This window comes from Macrobrachium nipponense, chromosome 7 (assembly GCF_015104395.2).
Source record: "Macrobrachium nipponense isolate FS-2020 chromosome 7, ASM1510439v2, whole genome shotgun sequence".
Taxonomy (NCBI): Eukaryota; Metazoa; Arthropoda; class Malacostraca; order Decapoda; family Palaemonidae; genus Macrobrachium; species Macrobrachium nipponense.
In genome coordinates, this window is record NC_061109.1 from 49,498,477 (window position 1) to 49,518,498 (window position 20,022).

The 20,022-nt window shown below is 45.4% G+C and overlaps 1 protein-coding gene across 1 annotated transcript in view; it reads left to right on the forward strand.

The window, feature by feature from the left end:
* Nucleotides 1–20,022, forward strand: part of LOC135216964 (intermembrane lipid transfer protein Vps13-like) — an 840,085-nt gene that overhangs the window by 272,548 nt on the left and 547,515 nt on the right. The window contains 2 exon segments of the mRNA XM_064252490.1: nucleotides 18,277–18,396; nucleotides 18,608–18,711. Of these exon segments, the coding sequence (XP_064108560.1) occupies nucleotides 18,277–18,396; nucleotides 18,608–18,711 (224 nt within the window).

A 20,022-nucleotide genomic window follows, 5' to 3' on the forward strand; every position in this document is an offset into this window, starting at 1 on the left:
GTTTTAACTATTCGTCGGGGGTCTGGTATGCATCCCCGCTGAATATGGGGGGACCACTACATATTTGTTTTAAATATTTAACTTTACATTGTAGCTATCAGTTTTGAAATATTTTTATACAAATAACGATAAGTGCCAAGATTTCAACCTTGCGGTCAAAATTGACTCTACTGAAATGGTAGAAAAATGCAATTGTAAGCTAAAACTCTTATATTCTAGTAATATTCAAATCATTTACCTCATTTTGCAATAAATTGGAAGTCTCTAGCACAATATTTCGACTTATGGTGAATTTATGAAAAAACTTTTTTCTTACGTCCGCTGCGGTAACTCTTCTGATAAATTTTTTTTTCGTGCGATTGTCGTAATGTTTGCACCTTTTTAAATTAGCTGGTACATAAAGTTTTATATATGGAAATGTGCGCAATTTTATGCACAATACAACTAAAAACAACCCATGGTTGTAGCTGTTATCAGTTGTTCCGACACGCATACAAACCTTCGGTCCTTTTACAATAGGAAGGTACTAGCGGCAGCTGGATAGGTCGTAAGCTTTCGAACAAGGGGTTCGGTAGTTAACTGCTTGTCCGACAGGCGCGCGCGCAGCGACTGGAGGTAAACAAATCACTTTTGCTTTCGGCCTGCTGGCGGTGTGGGAACCGTTGTATCATCGCTCTCTGCCCGCTTCATCGTCGTTGCTTTTCTCGCATGGTTGTTTTTTTGTTTTTTCCTTTTTCATATTTATCTAGTGAAACTGAATTGTAAGTACAATCATTTCATATTTATTTCCATTGAATTCAATTGTGAATTAAAGGATCTTGGTTCACCACGCCCTCCGATTACCCGAGTGCCGGGACTGAACGGGCGTAAGTGCGGGAATTCATTTTTCCCAGAAATGATCCTCGTATTGTGTATGCTCGGTGCCGAGGGCGGAGAGCGCTCGCTCCGAGCGTATATTTTGGTTGGAATGTGTAGATGAAAATTGTAAGTAAGTGCTCTTTTCATTTATATTTTTTTGACCTGTATGCTCGTTGCCGAGCGAATGCGCTCGGCACGAAAATTTATTCTGTATGGAAGTGGAATCGCAAGTACAGTATTCTTTTTTCATTTTCATATATTTATTTTGATTGTAGCAATACTCATTTTGGATCAGTTTCCGAGCTTACCCGGAAATTGATCCTTTCCCCTTTTTATTTGAATGAAGTGAATCGCAAGTGCAGTTCTTTTTCATTTTCATATTTTATTGAGATTGCATTGTTTACTTGGATCAATGTTTCCGCTATTTCCCGGGAATTGATCCTTCCCCTTTTTATTTTGTATGAAGTGAAATCGCAAGCGCAGTATTCTTTTTTCATTTTCATATATATTTTGATTGCATCAATTCATTATGGATCAAGGTTTCCATTCATAATCGGGAATGGCTCCTTTTACCCTTGCGCTCGGTACCCGGGGGGAGGGAGGGCGCAAATGCGCTCCGATCCGAGTCCCGTTATTTCATTGGTGAAGTGAATCGTAATGCAAGATTCTTTTTCATTTTATTCCTTTTATTATTATTGATTGCATCAATATTTATTTGGTTCAAGTTCCTCTCAGTCAGGGAATTGATCCTTATGCCCTTGCATTCGGGCCGAGGGCACGATTGCTCTCGGGCTCTTATTATTATTGTTGGGTACATGGGTGCTGTCAGGGGTGGGGAACGAGACCCCCCCCCCCCCCCCGCTCAGCTCCCACAGATGGCCCTTCCCCTTGGGGGGGGAGGTTATCTGCGTTCTTCTCCTCACCCGATCCGTCGGCGCCGGGGAATGGCGCTCGGTGCCCGATGTACAATTGTATTCGGGGTCTTCCACTCGTTCGGAGAGGGCTCACCCCCCGTGCGAGGGGACTTCCCCCCCCCCCACTAATCGCTACTACTGTTATTTCCGCAGGTGCTACTGCCACGAGGGTGGACCTTGGTGAGGTATGGGCGTCCTTCCATTTGCAGGGCGTGCTAGTGTCCAGGGGCTGCGGTTCTATGTCTGGGCCTACTGCGGTCACCCATGGAGTGGTGACCACGCTCCAGGTGACGACGTCCCTCTCACCTGGTGTACTCGCCTCACGTGGTAACAGTCTTGCCTACAGCCGCTGTGAAGTGCCGTTCGCCGTACCGAGAGGGGGGTGCTGCCGCCGCCGCTCGTGGTTGCCGCGCTGCCGCGACCACACTTCCGCTGCCCTAGAGCTCGCCCTGGACCTGCCGCCGGTACCAGGATGTTGCTGGCTGCTGCTCCACTTCCTGTGTTTCCGGTGCTGCGCTACACCTGCCGATTCTGGGCTGACTGTCCATGCAGTTGCTGCGCTGGCTGTCCCTGCCGTTGCTGCGCTGGCTGTCCTGCCGTTGCTGCGCTGGCTGTCCCTACCGATGCTGTGCTGGCTGTGCCTGCTGTTCCTGAGATGCCCATACCTGCTGACGTCGTCCCTGTTCGTGGTGGTACTACCCCAGACTTTGGTCTGTCTGTACAGGTGCGTCCGGGCCCTGTGGCTTCGGCTACAGCAGCCCCGGCTCCGCCCTGGATAGCAGATCTTACGTCTGTCCTGAGGAAGCTGACGAAGAAGAGGAGGGTGTCGTCGTCGTCGTCTTCATCTTCTTCATCGTCGTCGGCTGCCGCCTCTTCCCCTTCGACTTCTAAGGCTTCACAGCCGAGGAAGAAGAAGGTTGCCTCCTCCCTCCTAAGAAGTCTCCCTCGGGAGCTTCTCGGGACCCGTCTCACCTCGGTGGGACGGGAGGGTTCCTTCCGCTGGTCCTCCTGCTCCTTCGAGCGGGGCCCGTCTCTTCTTCCGCAAGGAAGAAGACTACGGGGAGGACCAGAGTGGTACCGGCTAACACCGGTACTTTGCCTCGCCTGGTGTCAGTGGTTTCTGCCACTGCATCAGGGTCCGTCTCGGCCTCTCGTTCGCGGGAGGGTACCGAGTGTACGGTCGCCTACCAGCGACCGTGCAGCCAGGAACCCGACCTCTGAGTCCGCTCAGCGTCAGGTTCACGGCACGGGGCGAAACTGTTGACAGCCGCTCACTAGCGACTCTCACAGACCAGCTCTCACTCTCGCGGCGACCAGCTGGCTACCCGGGGACGTGACGGTCCACGACCCGGCCACGGGCTGAGGCTGGGAAGAGGTCCTCCCGTTCGCCGGTGCAGCCACGGCTGGAACCAGCGACTTGACGTGCCGTGAGGACAAGCACCGGTCTCACTGTGACAGTGGAGCCTGCAGGTCGCCTGACCGTCGCTCTCACAGAGAGCGATCGGGTACGGCAACCAGCACCAGCTCTTCTGACACTCGAGATCGGGGGCCGCTGTGCTCAGTCCAGCCGTTCTCCACAGCGAGACGGTTCGACCAGGCCTGCAGCTCGATCGCCACCGCGGGTTGACGATCGCCTGCAGCCCTCCAAGCCTAGCTGGTTCTGCCAGCGATGCGAGGAGGGAAGCGTCAGGTCTGCCTCTCCCGTACCTTCAACCTCCTCGGGTTACACCGGGAGGAGCGAGGTATTGAGGAGTGATCGTGAGGGTGCGCCCCTCATGATCCCAGCCACGACGCCCTACGTTGCCAGGCACGGTTCTTGGACCGGCCAGGACATATGCGCAAAGTGGATGGAGAAGACCGAGAGGGCTGTCGCTGTTCCCCCTTCTTAGGAGGAAGGTTCTCGAATATGCTCTTGTTCGAAGGGCTTAACGGTCCCACTCTGCAAGATGCTGTGACTTCCGAGATCCAGAGGAACTTTGCCGAGGTTATGGCGCTGATTCGTCAGCACAAACGACCTCGGGGAAGGATCGCCGCTCCCACCAGCAGAGCCACGTCTCGGCTCGAGTCGTTTTGGGGCCCGAGAGGGAACCCAAATCGACGGTGGGTCTGCCCGCGATCGGAGCTTGCCGACTGTGTTGAAACCAGGTAGTCTCTCGTCTCCGGACAAGAAGGCTCTCTCAGTTCTGGCCGGTCGAACAAGCTACTTCACCTCCTCTATTGCGGCAGAGGCGTTTCTACGTGTCTTCGGACACCGTATTTGAATACCCCCTTCGGTCCTCCTGAGGTTTCGACCTCGACGAGGACTGGAATGAGTCGGAGGACGGTATCGGCTCTCTCCTGTCAGGTGTCGATCAGCCCCACCCAGACGACGTTCACAGTGGCGGCAGACCCTTACCGTACAGTATGAGATTCGTAACCCTCCTCGGGAAAACGTTTTCTCCTGACGATACGTTTTCCCAGGCTCTGAGAGGCCATCGCCGTAAGGCGATGGCTGCTTCTTTTCTTCTCCAACTGCTAGTTCCGCTGGGAAGGCGAGCCAGTATCCAATTCCTCCCCCATTCCCTCTCTCCTTTACGGCTACGAGGGAAAGGGGAGGGATCCTACAGAGATTTCTCTGTAAGATCCCACGTTAGGGGCTGCGCTACCGGGGGGACCTTCGGGTACCTACCTGACGTAAGCCCCGGTCGTTGAGGAGGGATCCTGCCCCTTTCTCGATTTCTACGGGAATCGAGAGGACCACCAGCCGATATCGTTTGACGAATTCGGTGGGGGTTTGTTTCGCAGAGTGCTTAGAATTTCTACGGAATTTTCTAGCGCTACTCAGAGTGTTCGAGTTTTTTACGATCTCCAAACACTTAGGCGAGACCTACGGTCCAAAGTGAGCGAGAATCCCGATAATTGTTACACGATAATCGGGAACCGCTCGCTTATGCTCGAATTCCTGTAATTTCTAGCATTTGGAAGAAGACTGCTGCTGAAAGAAGAGTATCTCACAGTAGGCGATTACCTGGAATAGAGAAGAACGGACGGGAACTTCCAGTTTGGCTTGAACTATCGTCTTCGGTATTCTGTTCACCACTTGAAGCTTTCCTTTGGGAAAGACTTCTCCTTCACTCTCTTGACTAGAGAACGAAGGCGGTCGATCTCCAATCCTTATTCTCATTCCTCGAGGGTAAAAGAATTTAGGATGGAGGTCGTGTTACAGAACCTACAAATATACTACGTATATTACCCTCGCGACATGATTCTTTTTACAGTTGAATTGTCCGGGGTAGGCACATACGTAGTTAACTCTACGGTTTGTGACCGAGACGAATTGTATCTTAATTGAACTGTAAACTCGGGGTTGCCTGCAACCTCCCAGCAGTTATCAGTTTCGATTTTAGATACTTGGTATTGTCATGACAACACCAAATCAGCTTTTGTGTATTTACCGAAATCCGTTTTCGGTTAAATATAATTGCCCCTCAGCGTATTCTTTATGCTCGATTGGTTCTAGCCGAACGCATTCCTTCGTGGAATAATGGATTACCTGGCAACTCAGGATACGAGTCACCGAGAGCTACTGCGTATTGAAACTGCCTGATAGCGGCTCAGTATCAGCTAGGTCTCGGAGATGCACGGTCGGTTACGTCTCTCTCTCCCCTGGTTTGATTGACTACCGAACCGTATCTCTGCCCAACAATCATGGACTTAGGTCTTCTGATTAACGGGGATTCTCACAATAATGAAGGACCAGCTACTGCTGTGACGCTCGATTTCATCGCCTTCGACATTGCGAGAATTTTCAACAGAGATATCTCTTGGACTCTTTTATCTTTCTGTTTACCGCACGGTAAACAGAAACTAGTCTGTACTAGTCAACCGCTGCATCGCACCGCGATAATGCGAATGATTTTTGCAGACATCTGAGTTTGTCTTCAAAATATCTCGTATTCGTAGGTGTGCAATTATTCATTGCTCGCCCCGAATTAACACAGATATGTCAGAAGACATCGCCTACTCTCCGACCTGACAGCTCTACTTCCAAATGTTCAGCCCATGAGAAGCAGTTCTTCAGGCAGTATTTCCCTGTCTTCATTGCTGAAAAGCGCTCCGCTTTTATTGCAACTACGATCCTCACCGGACAGCAATGAATAGCGTTAGCGTTCTCAGTCTTTGTAGCACAGGTTCAGAATCTTGAGAATCCTTCTCTCGGTTCAGCTGTGAAGACGTGGGTTGCATTTTCTGTACACCTTCGTCTTCAACGACACATAGTGTTGTTTCTCCTTAGCCGAGAATCTACTATACTATGAGATATCTTGCCATCAGGGACCTCGGTCTCTAGAAGACAATTGACTTTCGCCTGTGGGCACATGCCTTAAGAGAGTCATCACCTTGCCTTCTGGCATCGGTGACGAACGAAATTATTTGTTTAGTCTCTTGGCATAACCCTTTTAGGCGAAGGTCACGTGACTTGCTCGGGTGCTTGGACAACTTGCCTCCTACCGAACGCAGTCAGTCGGCAGCTGTCAGAGCGCCCAAAGTCTGTTACGAACTATCGCTGTTGACTTAGTTCGGTTGTTACCATAACAGTCTTTTTCTTCGTCCTAAAACGGCTTGTCCACAGTACCCATTACCATCGACACCCACCATTTGAGTGTCGGTGTCCTATCCACTTCCGAGAAGAACAACTTCGCTGCAGGACGGAATAGACCAGTATATGGGTACAGGACATCACCGCAAGTCGAGAAGAGGGATAGGTCATACGACCATTCCCTTCTTTTTCCTCTGAGGTAATTGCATGACTTTTCCTGCGAAGTCAAGCATCCAGGGATGGGGATTCGTGACGTTCGATTTCGTACCGAATTCGTAGCGAAGACTCTGAACCCTTCGGTTCCTGACGATCGGTTAGAGTCCTTCACAATCCCTCCCTAATGGACTTAACCGCCTTCGATGCGAAGGAGGAGATGCTGCTTTTGTCCTGTGAAAGCGCGACCGCGCTTTCTGAAGAAACTCGACATCCCAGGCTGAGTGTTGAAGACTCTTCGTCAGCACCAAGATGACCTAGAAGTACACTCCTCGAGTTACACAAGAACTTCTCCGTGGCGCAGGTACTGAAGGCAAGGGGTCTGGTACAACCAGACCACTGGCACCTCCTTCTACCTTTTGGATATTGCCCACAGGTCCTTGGATCGTTTTCCTTGGGACCGTGTGGCTGCTCAACACGTTGTGTAGCTAACCCAGACCCTAGCAGGCTGAACAGCATCGAGTCCTGGTGTGACTGTAAGAATGAGAATAAGTGAATGAGAGAGTGACTGGCTTCTCTTCCTATCTTTTTCTCCCCCTCTACCTGTGGGTAGAGGGATCACGGTCATCACCTTGCTGGATAAGGACGAGGATGCCGGTGAGCTACTCGACAGAGCCCCATCCTATCCCTTTCACTAGGGATGGGAGCGAATATCCACCACTTCCTCCTACAAGGGGGGGGAAGTGGATGCCAACAAGAGACAAACCATAACTTTATGTTTGCCTCTTGCAAATAGGAACTTGTTCTTGTTTGCTGGTACGAAGAGATTAACGCTTGCCTCTCTCTTAGTACTTGGTCCAGAGGTCTGACCATTGATCCTGCGGTGCACACCCCGATCAATCGGACAGAGGCTTGGATCCCTCCCTCGCTCTTACGACCAGGGAGGCATTCCAAGGTTGGGCGAACACCAGTCTGTTCACAAAAGACTCAGATTCCTCCCACAAGAAGTGATCTCCTATTGTAAAAGGACCGAAGGTTTGTATGCCGTGTCAGAACAAATGACAATTTGTCCAAAATTGCATTTTTCCTAACTATACAAACCTGAGGTCCTTTTACACATAGTCCCACCCTCATGCCACCCCTCACTCTGGCAGTTTTTTTGCTTGGGCCAAAAGCAAAAGTGATTTGTTTACCTCCCAGTCGCGCTGCTGCGCGCCTGTCGGACAAGCAGTTAACTACCGAACCCCTTGTTCGAAAGCTTACGACCTATCCAGCTGCCGCTAGTACCTTCCTATTGTAAAAGGACCTCAGGTTTGTATAGTTAGGAAAAATGCAATTTTGGACAAATTGTCATTTTAGAAATATTTTCATATAAATAATGACAAGTGCCAAAATTTCAACCTTCGGTCAACTTTGACTACCGAAACGGTCGAAAAATGCAATTGTAAGCTAAAACTCTTAATTCTAGTAAAATATTTAATCATTTACCTTCATTTTGCAACAAACTGGAAGTCAAGCACAATATTTCAATTTATGGTGAATTTATGAAAAAAAAATTTCCTTACGTCCATGCGGTATGTCCATGCGGTAACTCTTCCGATAAAAATCAGAAATTTTTTCGTCCGATTGTCGTAATTTTTGTACCATATTAACTTAGCTGTTACATAAAGTTTTATATATGAAAATATGCGCAATTTCATGTAGAATACAACTAAAAATAATTGAAGGTTGTAGCTTTTCTCATTTTCGAAATATTTGCATATAAATCACGATAAATAGAAAAAAGACCACGTTCGGTCAACTTTGACTCTACCGAAATGGTCGAAAAACGCAATTGTAAGCTATAACTCTTACAGTCTAGTAATATTTAGTCATTTATTTTAATTTTGAAGCAAATTCGAAGTCTCTAGCACAATATTTAGATTTATGGTGAATTTTAAAAAGAAATTTCCTTCCCCACGCGCGGATTCTCCGCCGCAAATCTCCAAAATGCGTATGTTGCATTTTCGTAATGTTTGCACCATGTTAAATTAGCCGTTACATAAAGTTTTATATATGAAAATGTGCGCAATTTTATGTAGAATACAACTAAATATAATTGAAGGTTGTAGCTTTTCTAATTTTTGAAATATTTGCATATAAAAAAAAATATATATAAAAATTTTGACATTCGGTCAACTTTAACTCGTCCGAAATGGTCGAAAACTGCAATTGTAAGCTAAAACTCTTAAAGTACAGTAATATTCAATCATTTGTCTTCATTTTGAAACAAATTCGAAGTCTCTAGAATAATATTTAGATTTATGGTGAATATTTGTAAAAAATAAAAATTTTTTTACGTCCGCGCGTTACGAATTCATGGATAATTTTGTGCTAGTATTTTCTCTGTGTTGCTTTGATTGTTTTGCAATGTGTTATATACCGAAATGATCGCAATTTAGTGTACAATACAACAATAAAATTAACTTGTTAGCTTTAACCATTTTGCTCACACGCGATTTGAATACAATTATATATGACAATTTTTTTTTTTTTTTTTGTGCTATCATATATCTCATTATTTATATATGATAATGATAGTTTTTTCATTTCTGATGGTTGCATACTAAACATCAGGCAATGAAAAAAAAGGAGCCAAAAATGAACTCTTAATCTTGAAAACTAAGCGTGCTGTGATTTTTTGAAAAAAATATTTTTTCCGCTTCCGCACTCACTCCGAGACCCCCCGGCATACAGGAGACAATTTTATTATACCCCTTGGCGTAAAGAGGGTTAACAGTGATATAGGACTCATCATTTGTAAATTGTGGTAGAATTATTTGTTAAAAAAAAAAAAAAATATTTAAGTTGTTGTTAATGAAGCTTTTTATATGATGCTTTTACAAAAACTAATAAAAACCACTTTATTAGGAATGAATGAAATCCAGTATTCATTGTACCCATAAGTTTATAAAACCTCACTTGCAATAAGAGCAATTTCTGGGCTCAGCTTGTGTCGGCCTATGAAAGGATCCTTAATATCATTCTTTCTAGGTAAAATTAATCTAAAATTACCAGAGAAAAACAAAATTAAGAAAATGTCAGTAAAACTGACTCGCTCACTCTTAAAAAGAAGTGTCGGTATGGTAATAGGGGGGAGTGTGAACACTACCACGAGACATTCACCAATTAGAACTTCCAATCAAAATCCCCACAAAGAGAGAGCTGATACCAAACGGGCGATGCGGCCAGCCGACTTACTACTACTAGAGGGACGCCACGGACAGCAGCGCCCCTAACGGACATCCTTAATCTTTAGCGCTAGCGTTCAGACGCATTTTCTCTGTGCTTGTGCCTATTTACGGGATTTCTTATCACCATCGCTATGGAACGTTCTGCCATCGCAACGGCTAAGTTAAGTGCCTCATAAGTAATGTTTTTCTGTATTTTTGTCTTCCGGGAACCAGTATTTTCCTTCTAATAGGTCATATACGGTTTCCCGGTTGTCTCGTGGCGGCGCCATGCTGCCTCGTTAAGAATTCCCAGTCCTCCATACTGGGACTTCTTATTCTTATGGGCTTACTATATTACGTTCATCGTTTTTTACATCGAGTTTTAGCTAGATTAGCCCCTTTACCATTTCTCTTAGTTTGGTATTTAGGGCTATTATTATTGTTCCAGCCCAGCATCCCGGCTCTTGCTCTTCATCGGCTATCGCTGGCTCCGAGTAGGCTTCTGTTCCTCGGAACAGTTTGCCTCCTCCTGGGCTTCTTTTTCTTCTTACTAAAGTGTCTTTTCCATCTTACGATGTAAATTTAGTTCTATTTAGGGTGTTAGGCTAGCCTAGGTGCATGTCCCATGTATTGGTACAGCCTGGTTCACGTGGCCCTCCCACGGTTGTGTTGCTCGCGGCTTAGGCCACTTGCGGTCACGTGTTCCATCGCACCTTACCCTTCCCCTCCCCTCCCTTACCAGGTATAGGGAGGCGCTGGGGGACCCCTTGGTTGTCATTGACAACCTCAGTTGCCTTCCTCCCTCTCTCTCTGAGGTGGCAGGGGTTCTTTCCACGCGGGGGGTTATAGGGCGACCACTCATAGGGTACCGAGGTGATCTCCGAGCGGGTAGTTGTTGAGGCGGGGAGGAGTAGGCCACCCCCCCCCCCCTCTCTCTCTCCCGCCGTGTTACGCCGAGACCCCCCCCCCCCCTTCCCCAGTTGCTCAGCCACCTTCCCTTTCTATAACGAACGGAGCCTTCCGTCGCAGCCGGGGCACCTTTGGTTATAGATGACTGGCTCCGCCAGCGGGCGGGGTGGTCACTACTATGTCGGTCGCTTGCCTACTATATCCTTACATCTCTCCCCCGCTACCGGAAGGGAGCTTGCTTCTTACCCGGGCACTCTTCTAGTAGACGGGTGGAGAAAGGTTTGATATTACTGTTATTTTAAGGATATACCCTAATTTTACGATGATTTGTTTAGTTTTATTATTCATTTATTTACCATCCCCGCCATTATTCGTCGTGGTTTCCTTTTACCACCACTCCTGGTTGGATTCTATCTCTTGTCTCCGCCGCCAGCGGAGCAATAGCCTAGGACAACCAACCAACCTTGTTACCACGCGTATTATGGCGGGGCTCTGGTTTAATCTAACTTTCTCGCTCCGGCACCAGCGGAGCAAACTGTTAGGCTGTAAGTGTTCTTCTGATACTCATGTATCTTTCCACTTACAGGCTACCAAACCCTGTCAGGTCCTGGGATGCAACGCGACGTTGTACGACCCCTGCGGCCACGATGAGTGCAGGTCTCACGCTCCATGTGCCACGTTCATTCAACGATGATCGTCTGGCACCCGGAAGCCTGCGCCATCTGCTACGACCTGGTCAGTCAGCTGGTGGAGGGGGTAAGTCGATTATAGGCTTCTTTTTCAATTTACTAATAACTCTTAGACATAAGTTTGTTAACCCCGTTCCGCCATTAGAAGCTCATCTCGCCTTTTCTTTCAGGCTACTGGTGTGAGGGAGGTCGCCCTTGCTACCCTGAATCGTGGGTTGGGCGGCTTTTGGGTAAAGAACGCCGCCAAAGGCCAGCCTTACATCCTTGACAAGAAGCTGGCCGTCCAGATCTTCCCTGCGGGCAAGTCAACAGGGTATGTTGACCCCTTGTCCGCAGCCCCTCTCATAGCCTCCATCCAGCAAGAGCTGCAGCATTCTTTCGGGGTCGTAGCCTCACAGGAGTCGGTCCCGGACGTCGCTACCCTGGACCTCAACATCGAGCCTATGGCGGGTAGGGGCAGAGGATTTGTTGGTTGAGGTAGGTGTGTCGGGCGCCCAAGGTCTTTCCTTGGGCGTTCCTGGATCTTCTCCTGTCCCTTCTTCAAGCGCTTCTTTCCAAGGCTTTGTGGGATCTGAGATCCCTACCCGCTCTCCCGCTCTCTCTGTACCCCCAAAGGTGAAGGGACAGAGAGAACCGAAGACTCTAACTAAGACGGACTTCTAAGAAGTCATCTTCGTCTTCTTCGGCTAAGAAGTCTTCGACTTCTTACGCTGACGCGGTGAAGGCTAAGCCGAGCTCTTCTTACTCGAAGAGCTCTAGAAGCAAGGCTTCTAAGGAGAAGGCTCGCGCTCCCGCCGAGCCCATGCCTTCTCCGGCCTCCACCGCAATCCACTTCCCGGTTAACGCGGTGGGAGGAGCGGGACCCAGCACCTTTGATCCCACTGCTTTCTCAGCAGTGGTGATGCAACAGGTGGGCGAGATGGTTGGCTCCGCAAGGTCTCCGCCCTGGGGACGAAATTTGAGCAGATGTTCGCACAACTGTCGAGCACAATCTGTCTCAATCAGGCCAGTCCATCCAAGATCTCTCTAACAGAGTTAGAGAGAATGAGGACCGAGTAGCTGGGCTCTCTCAGGTCCCCCTTCCAGTCTCCCCAGTGCCAAGTGCTGGTATTTTCCAGCTCCCGCCATACGACTCTGCCAGCTTTCTCTATGGAGAACCCATGGAGAGTAGCCGCCTACGCTCCATTTAAGGATGGTATGATCTCTATCCCGGAGTGTGGAACTCCGAAGGATTGAGGACTTCGAGTTTTATCCTCCGGGTTTGACGCAGCCTTTCATCGGCTATGCTAGGCTGACCGTAGCGGCTCTGACTAGGGAAGACAAGATCTCTAGGGAGGATGTTCTCTATAGTAGGGATCATGCCCAGCGGGAATGGGTTCACTGCCTTGAGGACTGGGAGTGCACAAACACCAAGCTCCAGGCCTATAAGAGTCCTTTCACTATTTTTGCGACGGAAGAGGAGGCTTCTCTTCCGTTCGCCACGAAAATAGTAGAGAGGACTCTTCAGGCAGTCCTCAAGGATGAGCCCATGCCACAGCTAAGGGAGGCGGAGTCTACTTCTCCGCTCTTCCCAGCTTTTGGAGAATTGTGGGAGAACTTGCCAGCCACGTTCACGCTTGGCAAGCTCAAGCCGGACTGCGCCATGGACCAAGGCTGCCTGATTCCTTGATTCAGGCGGAGTTCGACGCGCGAACTAGGTTTGGCAGGTCCCTCAATTCACTGATAATAACGGAAATGGCTGCTCTCTCATATGCTACAGAACCTCTATTTAAGATCTTGGCCAAATCCCAGCTTCAGACGGTTCAGACGGATGCTTTCGACTTCTTCCAAGCTAGGAGGAATTGCCGAAAGCACGTTCTGCAGGAGTGCACTATTAGGCACGAGCCTAATAGACTCCTGGCTTCTAGCATGTGGGGAGCGGATCTCTTCCCAGAGTCCGCTGTAAATGAAGTGCACCACGAGGCTGCTAGGCTCAACCAGAGCCTTAGAGCTAGGTGGGGTATTTCATCCAAGAGGAAGCAAGAATCCGTCCCCACTGCTGGTAAGAAACCAAAGAAGTCTGGTAAAAGGTTCCAGCCTTACCAGAAACACCAGCAACAGCAGCAATTTGTTCAGGCCGTCCCGGTTACCCAACAGGGACAACCTGCTAGTTCGAAACAGAACCAGCCCATCCTCCTGCTGTCTCCTCAATCACAACCGTCGACCTCCTACGCACTCTCGCCGGCCTTCAACCCTACGTATGAAGGTCAAGGCTACCCTCCCTTTAATTTAACAAGCAACCGAGAGGTAGGGCGAGAGGCTACTTTCGCCAGCGTGGCGCAGGAAGGGCGACAAGGAGCAGGCAGTTCAGAGGAGGGCGTGGTGGTCACCCGCCCATCAACAATGAGGCTCCCCAGGTAGGAGGGAGGCTGTTCCTCTTCCGTCACAGGTGGGGGTTCAGCAATTGGGCACAGAGCATAGTGTCCAAAGGGTTGGGTTGGAGTTGGATCAAAGATCCTCCTCCAATCAAATCATTCCGCCAAATACCATCAAAGGAATTGACAGATTACTCGGAGGAACTCCTTCAGAAAGGAGCTATTGCGAGAGTCAAGCATCTAAAATTTCAAGGTCGCTTATTCAGCGTGCCAAAGAAAGGCTCAACAAAAAGAAGGGTAATCTTAGACTTGTCAAAGCTAAACTCTTTTCATTCGTTGCGACAAGTTCAAGATGCTTACCCTCTCGCAAGTAAGGACCTTACTTCCGCGTGGAGCCGTCACATGCTCCATCGATCTTACAGACGCATACTATCATATCCCTATAGCCAGACACTTCCGCCCATTCCTAGGATTCAGGCTAGGAAATCAGACATTCTCATTCAAAGTGATGCCCTTCGGTCTGAATGTAGCCCCCAGGGTATTCACGAAAATAGCAGAAGTGGTTGTGCAGCAATTGAGAACTCAGGGAATCATGGTAGCAGCATACCTCGACGATTGGTTGATCTGGGCACCAACTGTCGAGGAATGTCTCAAAGCCACCAAAAAGGTAGTTCACTTTCTGGAACATCTGGGGTTCCAGATAAACAAAACGAAATCCAGACTTACCCCGGAGTCTCGTTTTCAGTGGCTGGGAATCCAATGGGATTTGTCTTCCCACAATCTGTCAATTCCAGTGGCCAAACGGAAGGAAATAGCAAAATCTGTCAGGCAATTTCTCAAATGCAAACAAACATCAAGGAGAAACCAGGAAAGAATCCTAGGGTCCCTTCAGTTTGCTTCAGTAACAGATATCCTCCTGAAAGCAAGGCTAAAAGATATAAATCGAGTTTGGCGATCGAGAGCAAACACCAAATCTCGAGACAAGTTATCAGTAATTCCACAGATCCTTCGCAATCAACTCCGTCCATGGTCAAAAGTAAAGAACTTAGCCAAGCGGGTACCCCTTCAATATCCCCTTCCAGTGTTAACCATTCACACGGATGCCTCCCTGTCCGGTGGGGGGGATATTCTCAGTTCAAACAGGTTCAGGGCACTTGGTCAGTTCAATTTCGCCAGCTCCACATAAACGTTCTGGAAGCAATGGCAGTATTTCTTACCTTGAAGAGACTGCTTCCCCCGAAAAAGTCTCACCTAAGGCTAGTTTTGGACAGTGCAGTGGTAGTTCATTGCATCAACAGGGGAGGGTCCAAATCCAAGAATGTGAACCATGTCATGATAGCAATCTTTGCCCTAGCAAACAAACACAAATGGCATCTGTCCGCCACTCACCTGGCGGGGGTAAGAAATGTGATAGCAGACGCTTTGTCCCGGTCAGTTCCTCTGGAATCAGAATGGTCCCTAGACGACGGGTCATTCCAGTGGATATGCCAGAGAGTCCCAGGTCTCCAAGTAGATCTCTTCGCCTCACAAGCGAACCACAAGCTCCCTTGCTATGTGGCCCCCAACCTGGACCCTCTGGCTTATGCCACGGACGCCCTGTCGTTAGATTGGGATCAGTGGAGAAAAATTTATGTTTTTCCTCCAGTGAATCTTCTCTTGAAAGTCTTAAGCAAGCTGAGGACTTTCAAGGGAATAGTAGCTCTGATTGCACCGGACTGGCCCAAGAGCAACTGGTATCCTCTTCTTCTGGAATTGGGTCTCCGACCTCAACGGATTCCCAATCCCAAGCTGTCACAATCAGTACAAATGAGGACTGTGTTCGCTTCCTCAGGAATTCTTCAGACCCTAACTTTATGGACTTCATGAAGTTTGCGGCTAATAAAGATGCTAATATTGATCCACAAAATATTCTCTTCCTAGAATCAGATAAGAGAGAGTCAACCATTAGACAATATGACTCAGCTGTTAAAAAATTAGCATCCTTCCTGAAAGAATCAAACACTACAACCATGACAGTTAATCTAGCTATATCCTTTTTCAGATCCTTGTTTGAAAAAGGTTTAGCAGCTAGCACTATTACTACTCATAAATCGGCTTTGAAGAAGATCTTTCAGTTAGGTTTTCAGATAGATCTGACTGAATCTTATTTCACGTCTATTCCTAAAGCCTGTGCTAGACTTAGACCTTCTCAAAGGTCCTACTGCAGTTTCATGGTTCTTAAATGATGTCCTCAAACTAGCTTCAGATACTGACAACTCGTCTTGTACATTCATAATGCTTCTTAGAAAGACATTATTCTTATTAAGTCTAGCTTCAGGAGCTAGAATTTCAGAACTGTCGGCTCTATCCAGAGATGCGGGTCATGTGGAATTCCTCCCCTCAGGAGAAGTTCTGCTTGCCCCGGATCGTAGCTTTTTAGCTAAAAATGAGGATCCTCTTGCAAGGTGGGCCCCTTGGAAAGTCATCCCACTTCCCCAAGACCCTTCTCTCTGCCCAGTATCAACTTTAAGAGCCTTTCTATCTCGTACATCCTCAAGATCCTCAGGTTCTCTTCTTCATGAGAGAAAAGGTGGTACTTTGTCAGTAAAAGGTATTAGACAACAAATCCTTTACTTCATTAAACAAGCCAATCCTGATTCATTCCCAAAAGCACATGATATCAGGGGAGTAGCCACCTCAATTAATTACTTTCAACATATGAACTTTGAGGATCTTAAAAAGTATACTGGATGGAAATCTCCGACAGTCTTTAAACGTCATTATCTAAAGTCCTTGGAATCTTTAAAATTTTCAGCAGTAGCAGCGGGAAAACATTGTTTCTCCTGATACTGTATAGTAGTTGTAGTACAGATCCAGGTCTCCTTTCTACCTACCTCATCCAACATGCCTCACCCTTTTTCGCCATGCTACTCGGATATCCTAGCCTTCCGCCGCTGAAATCATACTGGTGGATTGTCCCTTATTTTTTTGCTAGGGACATCCACACTTGGTACTGATAATGTACTTCAGTGTACCTACCCTTATTTTTATGCTAGGGTAGGACACAATGTGTTTGTATATTTTGTAAATAATTTTCTATGTAAATCTATTTTGTTAATATTACACTGCATTATTATATTTACTATGTTTATTGTAATTTTAAGTACTTTACATTACTAACGTTCTTTTATGTTACTATTTAGAATAAGTTAGGCTTAAGTACTTAGTTTGTATGCTGTAATTGATTTACTTATATTATATCCATATTTTACAACTGCTTTTCATTTGTCCTTTTTTCCATCTTGTCTGTTTCTCTGGTATTCTTTCATAGGCCGACACGAGCTGAGCCCAGAAAAGGGATTTTGACGAAGGAAAAATCTATTTCTGGGTGATTGGCTCGTGTCGCCCTATGAAACCCACCCTGTATTGTTTACCCCCCCTGCATGACAAGATGTTTTTAGATTAAGGATGTCCGCTAGGGGCGCTGCTGTCCGTGGCGTCCTCTAGTAGTAGTAGTAGCGGCCGCATCGCCCGTTGGTATCAGCTCTCTCTTGTGGGGATTTTGATTGGAAGTTCTAATTGGTGAATGTCTCGTGGTAGTGTTCACACTCGCCCCTATTACCATACGGACACTTCTTTTTAAGAGTGAGCGAGTCAGTTTTACTGACATTTTCTTAATTTTGTTTTTCTCTGGTAATTTTAGATTAATTTTACCTAGAAAGAATGATATTAAGGATCCTTTCATAGGGCGACACGAGCCAATCACCCAGAAATAGATTTTTCCTTCGTCAAAATCCCTTTTATATGATCAATGATGCTGAATGCTTTCTAAACTCAAGTATCTTGTAACATAGTAGGAGTGCTTTATTCATTTTTTCTTTTAAGATATGTTGATCTTTCTTGTTCTCCTATCCCTTGTTGCATATACTGTATTATGAAAATTAAACTCTTTTGAGCAAAGATCCAGTCGTCCTGACTGTAAAAAGTCATTTGAACTGTGTTTATCTGCATAGAATACCATTGTTGCTTAGTCTCGATTTTTAGTGTGTTCTATGAAAGGAAATTATGTAAACTTCATAGAAACCAGTAAGAGGAAAATTGGTATTTTCTGTGGAAAAATATTAGGATGAAATTTTATTATTTGGAATTAATTGTTTATGCCACAAAATAGAATTTTTGGTCAAACCTTAGTTCAGTAAAATGATTACTTATGATATAGATTTTGGTTGAGTAGTATTCTTATAATTCTTCTTATTAATTCTATAAATACATAGACAATGATCTCTGTAGAGTATAGATTTGAAGGAAATGGAGAGAGAAAATTTTATTTTGCTCATAAACAGGGTGTGTTTTTGGAGAGAAAGAAAGCAAAATCATAGAGGGAATAAGAATTGCATTGTGCTTTACTTTTAATATTCATATACTTATGATTTTACTTTCTTGACAACATTTTTTCAGCACCAAGATTTTATTATGAATTCATCATAAGTAACAAAGTTACTTGGACCATCTAATCAGGACTGTTAAACCATACTCAGGTTTGCTTTGAAAAAATGTCTGTGAGGTGTTTTCATAAGACTTTGTGGAATGGCAAATATGAGAAGTAACATTTTACATTTGTAATCCCTTTAGGTTCCTCAAAGAAAAAGGATGCCATGGATGTTGTAAACTTACGAGTTATTTCCAAGTTAGGAAAGGTAGCAGTTGTAATTAGCCTTGGGAATCGAGAAGTAGCCAAAGTTGATGTTGCAGGTATGTATTTGTTTTTTACTACAGTATTGCCTTATGCTTAGTGGTAATCTTGAGGTAGCTAATTAACTAGATTGCTCTTTGTAGTTAGAACTTTTTCCCACAAGGAACAGTAACTACACATGCTTTACTTCCAAATTAAAAAACAGAGGTGTGAAATGATTTTTTCATTTTTGTCTTTCAGTTAGAAATTTTTTTTTTTTCAACTTTTCAGGTTTGATTGTTAATGTTGAAATGAAGGGAGAGGACATTACGATCACTTCAAAGCTAAAGGATTTTACTGTCATTGATCCCTCACCTCCAGCACTACATCCAAAGGTACTGCGATTCTTTTTTGTCATATCTACTTTTTATTAATTGAAGATCTGCTCATTAATTCAGATGTATTATTCCAATTTTGTTGTTGTATTGCTGTCTAAACCTTTTAATTTTGAAGCATGTGTGGCTTTGCATCCTTCAGCTGTGTACATGCTCTGTACATTGGTAGACTTTTTATGTATTCATTAGGAATTTCAAAACAATACCCAGAGATTCTTTCAAGGGAAATAGATCAGTAACCAATGGAGACTGGTAACTTATATGTAAGGTTTTTTTTAGTATGTCTTTGGTGATAGAAACTTAGTAGCTCCAGCAAGGCTCACTCCATATCAGGGAGCTTTTGAGAAATCATGATTAGAATTGGCGCTTTTTGTCAAACTCTTGTGAGTTATTTTTATGGATGTCAGCCATGTGTTATAAGTTAGAATATTGCTTTTACTTTTGTTCTTTTCATTCATCCTATCTGACCTTTTGATGGCTAGGTGAGGGTGAAATTATTTTCTAGTTGTGGTCATTAAATTGTCACAGAAAAACTAAGGACATTTACTGAGTAAATGATTGTGGTAAAGGGTGAATAATTCAGAGAGGCAGGCCTTATGAAATCAGTTGCATGATAGTTTTAATATGAAAATTAGTATAAAGAGAGAATGTGTAGGTGGTAGTGAAAGTATGAAATTTTGCAATTTAAAATCTCTCTCGGTTTTTGGTGTAAGGCATGTAACCCACTTCTGATTGCCAACTACAACTAATTGCTGAGGAAGATGAACTAATCCTGTGCGATATGAAACCAGATGAGTTTAGGAATAATTTTGCACCAATTTCATCAAAAGGTCATTAACTTTTTTCTATTAAAATTCTTACCCATAGAAGCTTTTGTATGTTTTGTCACTAGCGTATGTACTAGTTAGCCTGGGATTTGTCTTTAAAGGCCCATATTGTGTGGACTTGGTGTTTTACTCTCTTGGCTTTTGAGAGGTTAGACATCAATTTCTGTCATGACATTGATTTAATTTAGTTTATTAAATTTATTTCTGATTTGAATTTGATATTTACATACAGTGTCATTTGTGTTCTTATTCTGCCCTCTGTAATGGTTCCTTTGTGTTTTTCTATCTTTACTATTTTCATATTATTGAAATTTTAATAATTTCATTTCTTTAGTTTGTGAGATATTCTTTGTTACAAATCATCTATTGAATATTTTTTAGCCTTTGGGAAAAATAATTTGTTCATGTGTGGAACAAACCCTCGGTCTTACCAATAGGATAATAATAAGATAATCTTCCAGCATCTTAAGTAAATTGTGGTAGT